The sequence below is a fragment of the Dreissena polymorpha genome, chromosome 7 (assembly GCF_020536995.1).
Source record: "Dreissena polymorpha isolate Duluth1 chromosome 7, UMN_Dpol_1.0, whole genome shotgun sequence".
NCBI classification, from domain to species: domain Eukaryota; kingdom Metazoa; phylum Mollusca; class Bivalvia; order Myida; family Dreissenidae; genus Dreissena; species Dreissena polymorpha.
In genome coordinates this window covers 49,329,766-49,350,054 of record NC_068361.1, presented here as the reverse complement: position 1 = coordinate 49,350,054, position 20,289 = coordinate 49,329,766, and the positions used below count along the sequence as shown (strand labels likewise).

The 20,289-nt window shown below is 35.8% G+C and overlaps 2 protein-coding genes across 2 annotated transcripts in view; one reads left to right on the top strand and one right to left on the bottom strand.

Moving 5' to 3' along the window:
- The window catches only part of LOC127838410 (metal-response element-binding transcription factor 2-like), a 33,894-nt gene extending 27,717 nt beyond the window's left edge, over positions 1–6,177 (top strand). The window contains exon 13 of the mRNA XM_052366141.1: positions 204–6,177. Within this exon, the coding sequence (XP_052222101.1) occupies positions 204–848 (645 nt within the window). The 3' untranslated portion in view covers positions 849–6,177. The remainder of the gene's footprint in view (positions 1–203) is intronic.
- A 5,829-nt stretch (positions 6,178–12,006) lies between these two features.
- Positions 12,007–16,747, bottom strand: LOC127839291 (probable E3 ubiquitin-protein ligase MID2). The gene is made up of 3 exons (XM_052367566.1): positions 16,311–16,747; positions 15,165–16,144; positions 12,007–13,173 (listed from the first exon to the last, which is right to left on the bottom strand). Exons 1-3 carry the CDS (start codon positions 16,643–16,645, stop codon positions 13,121–13,123), a joined length of 1,368 nt encoding a protein of 455 aa, XP_052223526.1. The 5' UTR covers positions 16,646–16,747; the 3' UTR covers positions 12,007–13,120.
- Between the last annotated feature and the right edge of the window lie 3,542 nt (positions 16,748–20,289).

Genomic DNA, 20,289 nt, shown 5'->3' with positions numbered 1-20,289 from the left:
ATGTGATAAGCTATTATTTCTGTGAAAGGCTCTCATTTCTGTGAAAAGCTTTTATTTATGTGACATGTCATTATTTTTGATAAGCTATAAGTAATGTGATGCAATCATATGATTAATATCAGTGAGCAACTTAAATCTAAAAAGTCTATTTCTTGAAATAATTATGTTTGTAATCAAGTAATCATGAGGATCATTATTTTTAGGAACACGAACGTGACCCTCACTCTGTGGCTGTCAAGCAGGAAGTCTCCAAGTTGCCGCTGGAAACTCCCCTCTTTCTTCTGAACAGACTTATACCCTTGACTGACTGCTACACGTCTGATGCCAACCCATTTATCCTGGAAGTCGAGGGGATAGAGCTGAAAAAACGGGAAAGTGCCAAATCGAAAATCTGGTGCAAGTACCAGAGTCCAATACAGGGCAGAGCTGGATCTGATGATGGACTCGATCCGGAAGACGGTCCCCCTGTTTTAGAGAAGATGGAACCGGTTGTACCAAGCGCTTGTAACGGGACACCACCGATGCCTGAAATCAAGGACAAGCCGTCGACTGTTGCCCTGCCTCTGCAGCCAAAGGCCCTGTTGGATGTGCAGGGTACCAGCGAAGAAGAAAAACGCAAGACAAGGGCGCGTAAATCTCGATCGAGACAGAGCATCACGCCAGATTTGACAGACTCAGAGAAAGCTGCGGCAGAGGAAAGCGATATAACTGTGAAGCAGCTACGGGAGTACAAGAACTACTTCTGCTCCTTCAGTAAGAAGACTGGTTATGAGAATGGGTTTTTTGTCTGCGGGAAGCGGTACAATAAGGATGGGCTTGTGGATTACTTGGTTACGTGGGACCATTAGGTTTGGGTTTGAATGTGTTCCATTCATCGGATAATTGCAAATTACAGTAAGGATGTTTACTAGAGAAGTTTGACCATGTGTGGGTGATTTTTTTTTATAATGTATGACTGATGGGTACGAGCCTTGCTCGGGGGAAAAGGGCTTAATGCATGTGCATAGTGTGTCTTCCCAGATTAGCCTGTGCAGTTTGCACAGGCTTAGCATGGACGACACTTTCCGCACAGACTGAATTTTGGTTAAGAAGATACTTCATTTAACTGAAAACTTCCATACAAAATGGAAAGTGTCGTGCCTGGTTAGCCTGTGCTTACTTTATTAAGCCCTCTTTTTCAAGAGAGAGTCTAATATGTATTTTGAAACTGTGCTTTACTTATTCTGATACTGAATAGAGTCAGGTTTTGGTTGGGTTACTGTTGAATTTTTATTATTGTTCGTTTTTCAGCATTTATATTGTAAATAAGCTCAAAGTTAATATAGTGAAAATGTCTGTTGGAGTTTATTTGGCATTTTGATATTTTAAGCAAAGATTTATGAGAAAAATACTTGGAATATACAATTTGTTGGTAAGAATTCTCTCTTATCTTTGCAGATTAGCAGTCAAGTTTTGATATACAATAGAATGAGCCAGATTGTACTGTTGTACATTGTTAAAACTTAAGAGGTGTTCTTGTTTAGTAAATAAGTTTGTTTTCTATGCTAGAAATAACTTCTACAAAGTTGTAACAAACATCAATAGGTAGTTTTGAAGTACATCAGAATTGTGAGATTGAACACTACTGTATGGTCATTTATTTAACCAGTTTCTAAAACATACTTGTTTTTCTGTTTTTACTGATATTCGCTTTTTTGTTAAAAAAAATACGTGTAATCTAGTGGATTATGCAATTGTTTGCAGTTATTTACAACTGAAATATATTGTGTTTATTGGTGTACTCAAAACTTAATTGACATGCCATAGCTAATCAATTGTATGAAATATAAAACTGCAAGCAGATACTAAAGATTATTTGTAATCATACAATCATAGTGTGTAATTTCATTTACAGCATAAATATTTGATGAAATATGCCATGGTATCAAATTTCTTTGATTTGTTACTCAACGCATGAACAGATACATCTTAAACATGGGCATTGACGAGATTTAACATGTGTTTGTACCAATGTGCTTGTTATTATATTCTTGTATTTTATTTTTTTCATTCTCTAACTTGGTAACTGTATATAAGAAAGTTGCGAATATGTTGTTTTGTTCAGATAAGTGTAAAGAATGAGTCTGTGAACTTGTATAAATCTTATATGTATCTGCGATTTTTATCTGATTTGAATTTCATTGCAAGTTAGATTCTTAAAAAAAAGTTGTTGATAATTGTAAAGTGCTTACCGGTATATGATATTTTTTTCATAACATGGTTATCAATCGTGAGAGATTTGGTCCAATTTTATTATTTATGATAATTTTTAAGGTGACCTGAGCAAGACATGCTCATGCTCAGCTTTTGCAATCACCTTTTGTCTGTCCTGTGTCATCATGTGAACCCTCTTGAGACCACATCCATTGCCAGATCTTTATGAAACTTGGTGAGAACATTTGTCCCTTTGAAATCTTAGGCGAATGTAAAATTGGGTCATATGGGGTTTAAAACTAGGTCAAATTAAATAAAAAGCTTGTGAACAGACTAGAGGCCATAGTTATTGCCAAATCTTTATAAAACTTGTCAGAAAACTTGTCCTTTTGAAAATCGCCGCTGAGTTCGGACTTAGGTCATATGCTCAGAATATTATTATTTTTTTGTTATTATGATATCAAGGCTAAGTTTGAAAATGATTGTGGTTGTAATGGCTTGCCATTGTTTGGGGCATTTTTTCAAACCTTGTGAGCGCCTTAGGGCTTTTCGCCTTCCTTTTTTCATTGACATGCTTTTGAGGATTCATATCTTTAGTAATAAGATTTCTATACAAATTGCCTATTGCCAATATTATACAATAAAAATAGTGATGTTTCGTGTAGTACTAAAACGTTTCATGTAGTACTTAAACTTCCTTATTAGTTAAAGATAGCTAAAAAATTTGCTTCGCCAAAAGAGAAGCCTGCGACAATTGTTTGAAATTGAACTATATTTTACTAGAAAAAGCTTTAAAAGCTAATGTTGTTCATATTGCAATTTAATGTGCAAACAATTTATTGTAACAAAATAATGTAATTTTTAATGAAAATAATATGTAAAATAAGCATACATGTATACTATTTTGTACTGTAAAATAAAATATTAAATTATAATACAAATGAATGGAATCAGCGACTGAAGTCAGTGAACACAGTTGACACATTTTTAGCTCCACTGGCCAGAGGTCAGCGGGGCTTATGTCATGGTCCTGTGTCCGTCGTGCGCGAGTCTGTGCGTTAACTTTTCTTTAAATATCTCCTAAACTACTGGTCCAATTCTGATGAAATTTCTCAGGAATGTTCCTGGGGTGAACCTCTTTCAAGTTTCTTCGAATTATGCTCCTGGGGTCAAATTTGACCCTGCCCTGGGGGTCACAAAATTGAACATATGCTTAAATAAGGCCTATTTTGTGCAAACTTTAAAAATTGTCTTGTCCATATCCGTATGGCATAGGGCTACCAAATTTGGTATGTAGTGACATCTAATAGTCCTCTAACAAGTTTGTTCAAATTAAGCCCCTGGGATCGCCTATTTCTACCAAATTTGGTATGTAGTGACATCTAATAGTTCTCTACTTAGTTTGTTCAAATTATGCCCCTGGGGACAAATTTGACCCTGCCCCAGGGGTCACAAAAATGAACATATGCTTAAATAAGGCCTATTTTGTGCAAACTTTATAAATCTTCTTGTTCATAATTATAGAGCCTAGGGCTACTAAATTTGGTATGTAGTGACATCTAATAGTCCTTTACCAAATTTGTTCAAATTATTCCCCTTTGCTCAAATTTGACCCTGCCTCGGGGGTCACAAAACTGATTGATTTTTACCAGGGGAGATTAATTTGGCTGTGTGGCTGTGACAAACAACAACAACAACATCTTGTAAACATGACATAAAACCCTGTCATTTAGTGCCATTTAAGATCAGATGACTGCTTACAAAGGACCATATAAAAATATTTCGGATGACATGTTAATATCATGTCCTTTTTTTGTAGTGTTTAAACCAGTTTAATGATATCTTATTGATTTCAAAAAAACAACTTCCATGAACATAATTATTTCAAGAAAAGTCAATATATGATACTGCATGGTAAACTCAAACTTTGTATCCAAGAGAAGGTGTTGAAATTAATGAAGTGCAATGTTCTTAACTAACGTATAGGCTGCTTTTTAATTACTAATGATTCATTGTTCCATTTGTGAATCGTGACTCGTGAATTGTGGATATGATTGTCAATTGCTCAACGATCAATATATATTTCTGACCATTTTATAATTTTTTTAATATAAGTTATGAATTGATCTTAGAAGTCAAATGTATTACTTAATTAAATACATTTATAAATATAAAGAAATAATCTTTAGATTATCATAATATTCTCAGGCCTGTTGGTCTTGGGAATGTGTGGGTTGTTAATTATATTTTGAGATGATTGTTTACAAAGAAAGATGCTACTATTGTATTTGTTATAAATGTGTGAAAGGCTCTAAGAAGGAACCAGAGATTATTAACCCTTTACCAAACACTTACAGGATTTTACGGGTTTGTAGCTGAGCAATTTCTCCTTTAATCACAATTATTTCTACCCTGATAATTTCCTTCATATTCCATTACAATTTAATTGTCATCTGTAATCTCTTTCAAATTGGGAATGTCCAAAATGTGTCGTTTGGTAAAGGGTTAAGGCATTTTGATTCATATGGGTCTTGTGAATCTGTTTCAAATCAAATGCGTAGATTTGATCTTCAGAATCTAAAAATATGTGAAATAGAAAGAACGAAAAATATCTTTTGGAAAGATAAATGTACCTACGTTATAAGCAAAGAACCTGTGCGACAATACCTGGGCTTTTTAGTCTGTTTAGTTAACACCGTAGTAAGGTTTATCATATATAAAAATGCTCACCCTTCCAACTTTAAGCGCCCAGTGGGACGAGGGATAGAAGAGTACATGCTTGAGTACATTTCAACCCATGCATATTGCACGTTTTTTTAGCATTAAAAAAACATTAGAGCGATACAGGGCCATCATGGCCCTCTTGTTAAAGATTAGTGTCAGTTCATTCACATTTGGCCAGCAAAGTAAAAAGTGACAGTCGTTCCTTCTGAATCCATCTACTTGAATGTTCTGTTCCTGATACTTTAAAGGGCAAAGTGTTTCCTATGTGACTATAGCAGTTAGAATGATGGTGTAGCATTTGAACTTGAAACATTCCGTCAACACTAGTTAACATAAACAACAGATATTGGATGAAAAGAATGAAGTAAAGTTGAGAATTAGTTTAAACGTAAAATAGTAATATCAGATGTAAGAACACGTTCTTATAAATAAATTCAAACGAAGGCTTCTTCGTTTTTGAAAAAATTTCGTTGCTCTGTTGGTCATTCCATGTTAATTCATTGAGTTCAAATTATGTAACTTAAAAAAGCTCAAATGAAGTTCATGGCTTTCTTTCAGTATGTATTTACCATTTGCATTAGGTTACTTATTTATAAGAAAGTTAAACAAAGATTCAGGCAAGTGGGTAATTGTGAATATTGGTTGTTAACACTTATTTTATGAATCAAAATCATATATTGTGTAACCACTCTTCTTGTTTTGGTGATGGCAAGATAAAAAAAGAGCTCTGGGAAAACAGGGCTTAATTCATGTGCTGAAAGTGTTGTCCAGAGATTAGCCTGTGCAGTCCTCACAGGCTAATCAGGGAAGTCTCTTTCTGCCTAGACTGGATTTTCAGTTTGAAGAGACTTCCTTTCAAGGAAACATTTCATTAAAGCAGAAAGTGTTGTTCCTGATTAGCCTGTGGGGATTGCAGTGGCTAATTGGGAAAACACTTAACGCCCATGCATTAAGCCCATTTTTCACAGAATGGGGCTCAAATACTCAAAAAATAATATCATACATATGGAACATGCATATTCTGTCTATAAAAGACATCCAAAGTCTTTGCCTTGTGAACTTTTTGTGGTTTTATTACAAGTGTGTTCAAAGTTGTATTGTGTACAAGACTTACAATTCCTCTGTTGTAACTTTTAAGATTGCACAGTATTTTTGCATTACTGATTAGTGTAAATAAATGTTGCCACATGTTTTGTTGATTCATCTTGAAATGTCTAATCCAATATTCTGTCTGTGAATAAAATGTTTTCTGTACATTTATTTTTGGGTTTTTTGTTATTATTATTTGAGCCCTTTGCCTCTACAGATAATTGCCCCTTGTGAGCCAAAAGGTCCAATACGCAAAATGTGCAATTTAAACTATTCAATCACTATTTACTTGCTCATCCAAGTTATATGCATACCTAGGCCACGACTTTTATATTTCTTGGTTTACAAAACCGCCGACCCTAATTTTTGGAAAATGGGAAAAAAATAAAATCGGAAAATCGTCTTTTTTTATATATTTTATTCCCGACCGCACTGAAAAACGAGCGAAACGAGAAAAAAAAGCATTAAAAAAACATTAGAGCGATACAGGGCCATCATGGCCCTCTTGTTAAAGATTAGTGTCAGTTCATTCACATTTGGCCAGCAAAGTAAAAAGTGACAGTCGTTCCTTCTGAATCCATCTACTTGAAGAAGAGGGGGTATATTGTTTTGCACATGTTGGTAGGTCAGTCGGTCCGTCCGTCCACCAGATGGTTTCCTGATGATAACTCAAGAACGCTTAGGCCTAGGATCATGAAACTTCATAGGTACATTGCTCATGACTGGCAGATGACCCCTATTGATTTTGAGGTCACTAGGTCAAAGGTCAAGGTCACAGTGACTCCAAATAGTAAAACGGTTTCCGGATGATAACTCAAGAACACTAACGCCTAGTTTCATGAAACTTTATAGGTAAATTGATTAAGACGTGCAGATGACTCCTATTGATTTTCAGGTCACTAGGTCAAAGGTCAAGGTCACAGTGACTCGACACAGTAAAATGGCTTCCGGATGATAACTCAAGAACGCTCATGCCTAGGGTCATGAAACTTCATAGGAACATTGATCATGACTGGCAGACAACCCCTATTGATTTTCAGGTCAAAGGTCAAGGTCACAGTGACTCGAAACAGTAAAATGGTTTCAGGATGATAACTCAAGAATAATTAGGCCTAGGATCATGAAACTTCATATAGGTGCATTGGTCATGACTCGCTAATGACCCCTATTAATTTTCAGGTCACTAGGTCAAAGGTCAAGGTCACAGTGACTCGAAATAGTAAAATGGTTTCCGGATGATGACTCAAGAATGCTTAAGCCTAGGATCATGAAACTTCATAGATACATTGATCATGACTGCAGATGACCCCTACTAATTTTCAGGTCACTAGATCAAAGGTCAAGGTCACAGTGACTTGAAACAGTAAAATGGTTTCAGGATGATAACTCAAGAATAATTAAGCATAGGATCATGAAACTTCATAGGTACATTGATCATGACTGACAGATGACTCCTATTGATTTTTTTAGGTATCTAGGTCAAAGGTCAAGGTCACGGTGACAAAAACGTATTCACACAATGGCTCCCACTACAACTTACAGCCCATTTGGGGGGGATGCATGTTTTACAAACAGCCCTTGTTAAGTACCATTTAGAATGAAAGTGGGCGCACCACTCTAAAATGCTTGCTATGGGCCTTTAAAAACCGAATAAAAGAACAAACTTGTTTACATGCATTTAGGGTTGTTAAACTAAAACATTAAAAGCAACGAAAATGCAATAGATATTGATGGCTTGTAGATCTTACCCAAAAGCAGTGCATCCGTTCCAAATCGATTGTATTTGAAATGTATTTACTATAGTTTGTCTATTGAGAAATGTCCTGGGTTTGTCGGCACAGACGTGGCACGAGCCGGCCTGCTTCGTATCCCAGTTTTCTTGTAAACCTAGAATGGCAGGTCTCATTCTACAAGATAGAGCCCTGTGGCATATTCATAGGTTATGCTTTTTTTGATCAATTATTAACCGAACGTTTCGTGTTATTATAATCAATTTTTGTATAAACATATTTGTGCTTAACTTTTGTACATCGCTTAATATTTTTATTTGATACTAATTTATTCAGACTATTTGCCTGATGTTATTCAAATAAAATGAGAAATTATTGTTTTATGATGATCAAGGGAAGTAAATAGACATTAGAAGGGAGGCAACTATTTAGACTGATGTTAAAAAGTTTATCGACGTAAATGCATATTATGTTTAATCTTAGTTACGTTGACTTCATTAACTTGCTCCTGAATTGCGCTTTAACGAGAGTAATTCTCATAACAAAGTTTAACTAGTTGATTAACGTTTATGCAGTATGCACGTATGTATGTGAACAATATTGTCATATACACAACTATAAGATATAGATCTACACAGCGGATCACTTTTCGTACGATTTATTTAACAAATTTCTTTGACTTTAACTCTAGTATGTTTAGAAACAGTATTTCTTGCTTTTTCACGTGCAAACAATTTATTAAGATGTATATTATGAGAAATCAGCTTAAACTTTGGCAGATTTCCCATCTGACAAACCATCTCCGTCAATGAGGAAACATGTGACCTTTAGGTTGTACGCTTATGTAAAATCGTTATTATCGTGTAAGTACCTGTTATCGAACAGCACCTATTATCGGACGTTTTGTTTTGGTTCTGTATACACATGCGCAAAAGTGTGCATGACGTCACATTGATAAACAAATGGTCGCACATGAAGTCCATGACCTACTTGCCTACTAAGCTTGAAACAAATGCGCCGAAAACAGGTTAAAGGAAAGCATTTATTGTTAATATACACCGTTTTGTGTATTTTTTGCTATTACTTTTTGAATGCATTTATCAAAACATGCATTTACACACCAAAAAGCATATTTCCGTTTGCAATTTTGATTGCAGCAGACGCAGATTTTTTCGCCTAGTCCGCGTCACGTGATAGTTATGTGACTTTGTATATAATGGAGTAGTATTTATGAAGTGTCGGGTAATAGGTCATGTTAACATCGGCCCCCATTTTGTTTTGTCTGCTAGATGTGACAATAATCAGGGAATCATTGTTATGAATTCTTGAAGGTAGTTTGCTGGAAAACTTTACAGATAAATCATTCAATGATTGAACTGTTAGTCATTTGTTAAAACAAAATGTTTTTGTCATTTTAAGTGTTTCAATTTTAAGGTAATTTAACGTAATTTCTTAGGTGTTCGATAACTGGTTCGTCCACCATAAAACTTTTCGTTACACTTAACGTGGGTGAAAACACTATATGAGTGAAGTTAAAAATAAATCTTGAAGTAGAGATTCTGTCGTAGGGTGCATTTGTATATTATTATTGAGGATTATGAATTATAATCGGGTTGTTGTTTTTGAAGTTGTTGAATAGTGCCAACAAAGGTAATACTTACATCTACAGTTATTTACTGGATTAAAGGATACCAAGAATGTGATACTTTAAGTCTTTCCATTATACTTGCCGGATATGTGAAGGATACGGTACTTACCTTATTCTTCCGTCTTACTCGTTTCTCACCGCGCGGGATACACTTCGCGACGTTTTCGTATAGTTCGCGAATATTAAGTTAGGATATTGTTTATACTTTTATCGGTGTTTTATATTTTGTAACAATTTGTTTGTAAGATTTGTTTTTATTTTTATATAAGGGCTAAATGTCGTGACGTCATTTCATTAACTGGGGGGGGGGGGGCGTATGTCGTAGGGTGCATTTGTATTGTATTATTGTCGATTATGAATTATACTCGGGTAATTGTTGTTTTTCATTTATTTTACATCTCTTAATATGATAGTTCATCCTTAAGTTGTCAATTCATGCGTACAACCATATCTTTTACTATTTCGATAGTCCCGTTATTCTTTTATTAGGTCTTATAGTATTAATGTTTCGTCCATGGCTGTATATATCGATGTTCATGAATGCTGGAATGCATCATTCCGATCAGTATATAAATCGATGTATACAGACATGACTTGCTATGTAATAAATTATTTATGATATCTATGATATTTATCTACTTTGTTTCAGTCTTTGGAGTTGCGATTTGAGAGCTGGTACCCAAATACAAGAACCAACTTCTACCACTTATCATTAATACTTGACCGTGGGGACACGAGCAGGTCGGCAGCCAAACAAACCCTAAAAGTCCCGCCGACATTTCTTCTACAGAATACACTGGTAAACACCATTTAAGGAACACCATTTATGGCTCAAACACCATTGAAAGTTCTATTCGTTTATTTACATCCGTATTCTTCAAGCATACAAATCGCAATCCGTTTTCGCAGAGGCATTCTGTCAATTTCATGCCGGGTCTTCCCCTGCAACTAGGCGTGGCAAGTGCAAGCCACACCACAATTGATTTAATATTTTTCAAATAAATTGCATTTCACAGATAATGCCAGAATCAATATTATAAACATTAAAGAATATTGAACCAATTTCATTTGTCGCCACTCACACTGTATACACATTTATTCACATATTTCATAAAACTTGGAAATGTTTCGTTATCCAATGGATATTTTTTATAATCCAATTAAAAGCTAGTCTCGTTCACATGTCAATGAATACAATACATCATAACACTTTTGGGCAAATAGTATATGTTGTTTTGCGATCGGATGAAATAAATGAATTACATATGAAACAAATGAAACCAAATTGTTTCACCATTATATACATATCCGATAAGCATCTTTAGACAATGATTATTATTTTATCGGGAACCGATGTCATATATTCTGAAAGTAGATTTACACGTTAAACTATAATACAATATTTATATTGTAATGTTACACTATAATAAAAGAAAATGATTTAACAAAATATAGGAAAACAAGAAATTCCGGATACATGGCCATAACACAAATGATCTGTAAGTCTTTTTGTATATATACCCGTTATCAAATTTCTTTACATCATATGAATTACATACAAATGCATAATACTCAAAATCAATACAATATATATGTGGTCTCCAGAAATGTTTTGGTGGTTTGAACAACTGTAACAGCTTGTCAAACAGCAAATTTTACCTTAAACGAAATCACTTAACACTTCACCTCGGTTTGAAGTGCGACCCGTTTCTACGTGTTACAGGAATGGCTGATGACGCGTGCAACAAGCTTCGAGGGACATATCTGAGTATCGTTAATAGTGGAATATCTCCCCTTGCACTCAATCCATCAACATCTATAAAAGTCTATAACTCTGTTGTGACACTTAAAGCATTATATGGCTGTGAACTGTGGACTTCAATAAGTGCAGAGGACATAATTAAGCTAGAACGCTCTCATAGGTTTTGCCTAAAACACATACAGGGTCTGCCACGAAACACTGCAACTAACTTTACTTTATGTGCTATTCATGCCGTGCCTATGGAGACAATAGTTGATTACAGAAAGCTGGTTTTTCTGGGACAACTCTGTAACCTGCCAAATACATACATGGCCAAACATTTGTTTAACAGCAGACTCTTGTATTATGAAAACTTTGACAAACAACACCATGGATTTATTCCTGACATACGTGCGTTATTATGCAAGTACGAACTACACCACATCCTGGATCAATACATTGCAGAAGGCCTGTTCCCGGTGAAAAGTGTGTGGAAAACCATGCTCCGCCGACACGTTACACAAAAAAAGGAATGTAAATCTGTTTCAAGAGTGTTCAGAGAAGTACCCCTTTCTTGGCTCATTAATATAACGGTCTGACGGAGTGTGTGGTTTATGGACTATCGCCAGAAATAATCCTGAACTCTCCTCTCTATGTAGTAAGACCATGCGAGTAATTGGGCGACTGGCTATGCCCGCGTATATAAATACATGTGCACTTTGTAATGGATTGAATTTGAATATAATACACCATCGTATTCTGCTCTGTAATATGAATTCTAACATTCGTGAACAGTTATGGAATACCATAATAGACACAAACGGTCTAAGTGCTTTGAACCAGATGTGTCGCTTTAGTCTTTCTGAGCAGTGCAATTATATACTCCGGATGTTTCTTAATATAAACTATGACAACCTTAATCATACAAAACTTTCATCACTAGTCTGCAAAATGTTTTTACAGTAGGGGACTCACTAAATGATTACATTGCGATTACATTAACTCATATATAGTATATACAGTACATTTAAATAGTTTGTTTTTTTCAGCCAGGAATCGTCTGTCTAGCAATTTCGTGTTTCGGTGCTAGGCTACAGATATCCTGGGGATATAAGTAACTTTATATAATGATCGTGATATCACGATACTCCTAGCTCCCTATCTAAAATTTCGCTTTTGCCTCCTAGATGGGACAACTTGGAGACTCTTCTACGTAACATAACACAGTTTTACTAAATAATATTATTTATAAAGTTCTCTTTTTTTTGCTGATGTTGATATTAACATCCATATATATCGTTTATGTTTTGTATCTATCTAACCATTGTTTATATATAGTTATATTGTGTTTTGCTCTTCGTGTCTTGTATATGGAGGAATAAAAGTATATATGACCAAAACATGACTTGCGGCTTGAGTCCGCTTACTTGTAACTGAACGCTAACAGTTGGTAATGTCCGAAGACTTTAAAAGACTTATACTCGTATTCATATCAAATAATTAGAAACTATGATATAATAAATCGTAGTGTTTCGCTTGCGATCAACTCAAGTACCCTCAAAGATAAACCCACTCTCTCAAACTACAGTACTCAAATTTGGAAATTAACTTCCTATGCGGTCATTGAATACAATAATATCTAAACATGACTACCGGTATATTCTTGTCTACGATTTATTGATTCTATCTGGTTTAGAGTCATGTGCATTTAAACATCAGAATGTTATCACTACATTGTCCCACTATGATCGACCCATTATGCTTGCACACGCATACGCATGTAGGATACTTCACACCATCATTAAATGTCAGCAAGGTAGCCAGCTTCTTTTTACCATCTATGGATATCTGAAGGATTGAGTGTGAGAAGTAACCACTAACTATCACCTGCCCTGCATCAGTCACATATATTCCATGTATAGGTTGTAGTTCCGGATCAGAAAACGACGACAGCAGCGTACCTTGTTTGTCCAAAGTCAGCAGCTTATGGTGCAATTAGTTTGTAACGTAGATTGTATCACCATCAGGACTGACGGCGCACTGAAAAACTGTAAAGAAGAAGATCTTTAACGCAAACACCAAAACCCAGCTCCCTACTGAGTTCATTTGTCGGTGAAGTACGCGTTGAGCTGTCGCACGATTCATTTTTGGTTTTTTACTTATTTCAAACACAAATCAGACAAAGAACTAAACTTGCGCTCATATTCCCCATTTTACAATGAATCCTCATATCGAGTTCCATAAATAAACCTTAAGTACTTTTTGATTTGGCGTAGATTTTAAATTTCAGTTTCCACATGACCATAATTTTTGAATGACGAAAAATCTTAAATAACGTGCATTTTCCATTATGACCTCTATTGACATACCGAGTTTCGTCAACCTGAATTAAGTTCTTTATGACTTATCGAAGGTCCCCACTTTTCAGACAGTTTTAACTTATTTATGTAACAATAAAAAACAATTGCATGTATGTTCGGACGAAAAATTTGACAAACGTGTACATTTCCGATTTCTCTTCTTCTACTTGACAAGTAATATAAACCTGACATATGTACTTTTTGAGTTACCGCAGGATCTAGATTTTACGGAAGTCTATATTTATTAATGTAATTTTAGCAACCACAACTTCAATTGTTCTGTCACTAAAAATCTAAAATAAGGTGCATATCCCAATAGTGCTTTCTATTTATTTACCGAATGACATCAACCTAGTTTAAGTACATTTCATTTTGAGTTAAGATAGGATCCCGGGTTTTTCGCCAGTTTTCACTAACTGCTGTTACTCTAGTAACCATAAGAGCCACATTTTTTTCTGACGAAAAAGGTTGGAATAACTTGCATATTCGCCTTATGGCCCTCCATTGAAAATCGACGTTATTTTCTAGCTGTAGCAGAATTAAGATTTTAGTTTTCACTTATTTGTGTGATCATATCAACCGCAAATTTGGTCAGACGAACAATTTGAAATTACGTGCTTTTCTCCGTATTACCCACACATTAGTTTCATTAACCTTAGTAAGATTTTGACGGACAGACGGATATAAAGAGAGACAGTCAGTAAGGCGGACTGACGGACTGACGGACCGGGGGTAAACCGTTAGTCCCCTCCGGTTGCATCGATAGCAGATTAAAAAAAAACAACATATTACGGCACATTGAAATAAAAGGATGAGAAATAACGACGTTTACTTATCATCATAAGCTCAGGATAAAGTTGTACTGGTGTTTTGACGGTGCTTTATCCTGTGATACACTCATAAGCTCAGGAGAAAGTTGTACCGGTGTGTTAACGGTGCTTTATCCTGTGATACATTCATAAGCTCAGGAGAAAGTTGTACTGGTGTGTTAACGGTGCTTTATCCTGTGATATACTCATAAGCTCAGGAGAAAGTTGTACTGGTGTGTTAACGGTGCTTTATCCTGTGATACACTCATAAGCTCAGGAGAAAGTTGTACTGGTGTGTTAACGGTGCTTTATCCTGTGATACACTCATAAGCTCAGGAGAAAGTTGTACTGGTGTGTTAACGGTGCTTTATCCTGTGATACACTCATAAGCTCAGGAGAAAGTTGTACTGGTGTGTTAACGGTGCTTTATCCTGTGATACATTCATTCGAAGAGTCATTTTGTAGTTTAAATTAAAAACGCTCCATCGAATTTTATCAAGGCGTGATGTAACTCATACTTGTGATGTTATCTTATCATTATGCTTCATACAAAAACAGTTATGTTTCTCTGGTCTGCATAAAACAATCAGACATGAGCAGTTAAATCTTTATTTGATCGGAACATATTCTCTCTTTCTATTTGATTTGAATTTCTAGGTTGTTTTTAATAACAGTGAATTGTTTTGTTTATATTTTTACCAATTGCGAGGATTGGAGCTCCATAAGACCACTTTAAACCCCATCGCTTTTTCCAAGGCGGTAACCCTAGTCTTTGTGATTTCTTAGCTGACCTGAGAACAACTTGCTTTTGGTATACTTATCTGATCACCTTAGGTAACTTAGTAGCTTAGTATATCATCTGAACATTACCTGCATTGACTCCATTGGTATCCTCATACAACTTCTTTTGCAGCCCACCTTCTCGTGAGTATCTATACAGAGCTTGATTGGATGTTATGTACAGCATATTATTATGATGAGCAATGCCAACACATTCGTGCTGTAGCTGCAAGACGTTTCCCATTTCAATGCGGTTGTTACGTACTTTAAGGAACTGCACACTGTTACCGAGGGTCATAGCTACATCGTCGACACTCACGGTACATATCGCCCATGGTCCATTTGAGAGGGTACAGCTGTCAGCTACTTTGTTATTGGTGTCTAACAATGTAACTTTTTGTGTGCTATAATCTGTAATTAGCAAACCTCCGCTAGGTAACTCAGTGATACCAGTCACATAAGAAGAACCAATTGGAACACTATGCTTTGAAGAATTGTTCACAGTAAGAAGTGCGTTTGCATCGGCTAATTGTTGTTTTAAGTTTATGCTAGAAATAGTCCCAAATCCGGGCCTCTTAGAAATTAAATCTTCAAACTGAGTATTAGGTTTGAATAAAACATAAGTCTTTTCGGTTCGCGGATGCCCTTTTTCGAATGCATTTATTTTGTTGAGACATTTAATATAGGAGATATATGTCAGTTGCTCGTTCTTGCCAGCGATATCTCGAATGCAACTTGAGAGATATTGTAAGTCATTTTTAACCTTCTTGCAACTGACTATATCTGACATGTAGGACTCTTGTAAGTTTTTAAATAGTTGTTCTAATTCTTTGATCGTTTTTTTCTCAAGATCGTCTAAATAATCAACAATTTTCTTCCTGGTAGCTTTAAGTTCTTCAAGGGCAATTTGATAAGATTCTTGAAGGTTCTTGAGCATTTCTTCCGCTGTGTTTGTCCTTTCGTCTAAATCCTTTATGTGTCTTGTAATCTCCCCAATCAGAACAGAGACGTCGCCACTTGGATTGATTTCTTTTGACTTTTCGACAATCTGCACCACACTTTGACATGTTCTGTGAAAAAACAACAAAATAAAAACATGTAGAAAGCCAAACGGCACATTTATTAAATATTGATTTATAGCAGAAGTAATTCGGTATATTATAACGAAACCTATTCACATGTTATGGTATAGTATATTCACATAATATAACAAATTTACCGGTAATATGTAAATACATGTGACCTTGAAGAATACACAAATGACAGCACAACTGACTGTGATCTTCACAAAACATCTTCAATTTCTCGTTTTCATGTGCAGAGCATTTTTCTATGATATGTTTTGTTGCCTTAGAAACCGGCCATACGTTTTTATTCTCTCTTCCGGTAACATCGTGTGTCTTAAACAACTGATTATGTAGGTCAACACAACCGTCACAGTAGAACTTAAAACAGCGTTCACAGTTGAACTTGGCTTCGGTCAAAGTGTTACTTTCCTCGCAAACTGAACATACATAATCATAAACTACATCCGATCCTTTATTCACTGTTACCTCTAAAGCTGCAGCCATGCTTAAAAAAGTTGTTGATCCGACTGTTAAATATGAACTATTCTTGCGAAAACGAAACTACCAATATGGCGGCAAAAATATGGAGGTCGATAGCTATTCGATATCCAGGGGCGTAGCCAGACAAAAAGGAATGTTACACACAAATGGGGGAGGGTGTGGGAGGGTGTACCCCCCCTCCCTCTGGGGGTTCGGGAGCCTCCCCCGAGAAACTTTTAAAAATAATAACTTAAATGGTAGGCGCTGAGATGAATTTGAGGGGATATTGCACTTATTATTACATCCTGTATTTTATCTGAAAATGCTTTCACTTGTTGTGACAGACCAAGAAGTCATGAGATGTAATAAACTAATAATGAAAATAGTATGTTCAAACTTTATTTCTGCTATTTGACTTTTTGGTTTAATTTATCAGATGATAGACATTGTATGTCATTGTCATTTAGCTAGGCTTGTGTATAAATTTACCAGTTTGTCATGAAAGATAAGTGCCAAACGCCTTTTCCTCTTTTGTGCAAATAGGGCAACAACTCTAGCTGCGTTCAGTTCCTGTGAAGGTTCATGGGGCCAAGTCAAGACATGCGTTCAGTAGTCATAGTTGACCTCAAGTAGGTTTAAAGGCGTCTTATAGTTCTGAACAAGCGTTCTGCTGAAGCAGTTGATACTGGCATCGCAAGCAACAGGTAGAAGCACATAGCAACATTCGGATACAAGTCTTCCGGTAAAGAGAGCAGCATGATTTCCAGAGTAGGCGTAGATGGAATCTGTGTCTGTTCACAGCGGAATTTCCAACGCTGACATTCTCTATGAAATTTTTCCATGTTAATTTCATGGTCCGCCTGTGCTGATGAGAAGATTGCATTTGTTCGTTGATCATTGAGGTCTTGAACACGATCTGGTTATAGGTACTGTATGGCATATCTTTCATTTCATTGTAAAAGCCGTTGTTGAAGCTTTGCAAGTAAATGGTCCGCAAATGGTAAATACATATATTGACCCTTCAGTAGTCAAATGCGGTAGCTGCAATGCATTAGGGCGGTTCTGCTGTCGCCCTGCGCGTGAAAATGTAGGTTGAACATCAACGGGGCTTGCCATTTCAACGGCTTTTTCAAACAATGCACGCTATACAAAGGGATAGTTGTGTTCTGCCTCTACCTGTGTTTTTACGACCTCAGCTTCCATTGCAGCTTGCAGAAGATCGCATAAAGCAGCCTGAAGATGTTTTGAGAGCGGCACACACGCAGACAGAACATGCTATACAACCACCAGTGTAATAATGAAACTTAACTGTGTGATAGCTGCTTTATAAGCGCCAGCCTTTGCATCATTTTGTTGGGTTTAATCTTCAAGTGTGCGCACAACCGTTCCAAATGAAGCCTTGAATGTGGAAAGGGCATCGGCTCTGGCCACCCACCGGGTCTCGCACAAAGTTTTGAGTTTGGTCCTCCTGTCCATCTCAGCCCAACCCTCATCACTATTGCTAAGGAATACTTGAAACCGTAATAACCTCTTGGCTGAGTACTGGAAACAGAATGCTATTTCCTGGACGGTCGTCATTATGTTTCTTGCGCATGGCTCTTTGGACGCGTGAATAATAGTAAGATTCAAGGAATGCGCTTTGCAATATGTATAAAGTGCTCTTGGAACTACATGTACTTGTTGAATGCGGGCTTTGACACCGCGGTGACAACCAGACATGTTTGCGGCCCCGTCGTTCCCTTGGCCTCTCACTGCAGGGACGTTAACTCCGGCAGCTCGTAGGTTGTCAAGGAAAGCGTTGGCGAGAGACTCTCCGGTGGTGGCGCTACCAAACTTCAGATTCAAATGACTCAAAGTAGATCTAGTCTAAATTATTACTCTGATTTGTCAGACTTGAGGAGATCTTAAATTATCACGGACATTAAGGTTAACCACCTTAGGCCATAGCCTTACACTTTTAAGCCTTTCTTGGCCATGGTTACATTTTATTTTTTCTGAATGATGTTACGCACGTGCGTAAGTGCGTATCGCTGGCTACGCCCCTGATATCTAATCAGCTTAGTTTATCTCTCAGCCGCTTGAAGAAATCTAATGTATAGTGTAGTGTGTTCACAATTATTGGTATTTCGTTCAACACGAGTTATCTAAAATTATGAATGTTTTCCGCCGTGTTAATCGTTTGGAGTTTAGATTAAAATTTCACGGGTTAACTCCTAACTGAACATGCATTCTATATTTAATTTCGAAAGTAGATAATATATTTTTATAGTGTTGAATGTTTCATGTTCATTTTCTGTATTGGTTCAATAATATTTGTACACATGCGTTTACAGTTTATTATCTAACATCATATTTATAGTACTGTAATGAGTTTACTCTTTGTCTCACTATGTCCCACCTAGTGCCCACAAATGTGTTGGATGTTTATTAATATTTGTATACATGAACATTAAACAATATCTGTCTCAGTGTTAGTGAAGAACAAACAAAATAAGGAAAATACTCTAGTTACAGTCATGTCGATGGCTGTAAGGTTTGATCCGAACAGTTATCAACAACTATGTCTATGTTCATTTGTGTTCATTGATAGCAGCTTTTATCCGGTATATTTTAGAACGGTTAGGACTGAGTGCTCAGTTTGAAAATATAATGTAATGTAGCACCCAGGAAAATTTAATTGACTTATATTAAATTCAATATATTAAAGGGATATTTAAAGGGACATGTTAACAGTTTGTTAAAATAATTATCTATACCATAACAACGCAAATTATTGTGAGATTAAAAAACTGAAATAATTTGGATAGTTCCAATTAGGACCTCTATCCATTTACTAATATGCATAAACATAGGATATGTCTTTTTGGGTAATCGCAGGATCCATATTTTTCGGACAATCTTTATTTATTTCTGTAACCATAGCAACCAAAATATTTATATGCATGATATGAAAATTTTCAATCAAAAGAAATGTCTTTGACAAAAAAATCGTTGTAAATATCATAATAATAATGGTAACTAATAATATTACCAAAAATATTATATTTATGATATCTCAAGAGAATGTGTTACAACATGTTCCATTTTATTGTCAATATGTTGTGATGAAGAAAGAAACAATACATGTCATTCATTGTTAGAGCAAAATCTGAGATAATTACTATTTAAAAATGTTGTTGATTACTTAAAACTATTTATTGAGTATGGTTTCTTATAATTTGTTTTCCAAATAAGATCTGGAAGTTTAATTTTTTAAGTGTTCATGCTTTTTTATTTGAAACATGGCAATTAAATTACACTGCTAGTATTTAGTTGTTGTTGTGCAGACCACAAGTACTGTACAATCAGAATTATTCGTGGGACCTTAATTTTCGTTGATTTCGTAAGTTGACCGATACACACATTCAACATAAACACATTGGAAAATGATCGATGTAAATTCCTCATCTTTTTATTTTTTACTGCCAAACTGTATGCGGTATCGCCTTAAAGCAATATCACCTTCAAGGTTTCAAGAAACCTCATTGTGAAGAATATCAGGTGCTAAGTTTCATCAATAGAGTCACAAAAACAAATAACAGAACATAATATTACATCAATTTCCACTCATGCATTTGAGTATGCAGAATTGGGAAGAACAAAAAACAATGTGTATATTATTAGCATTA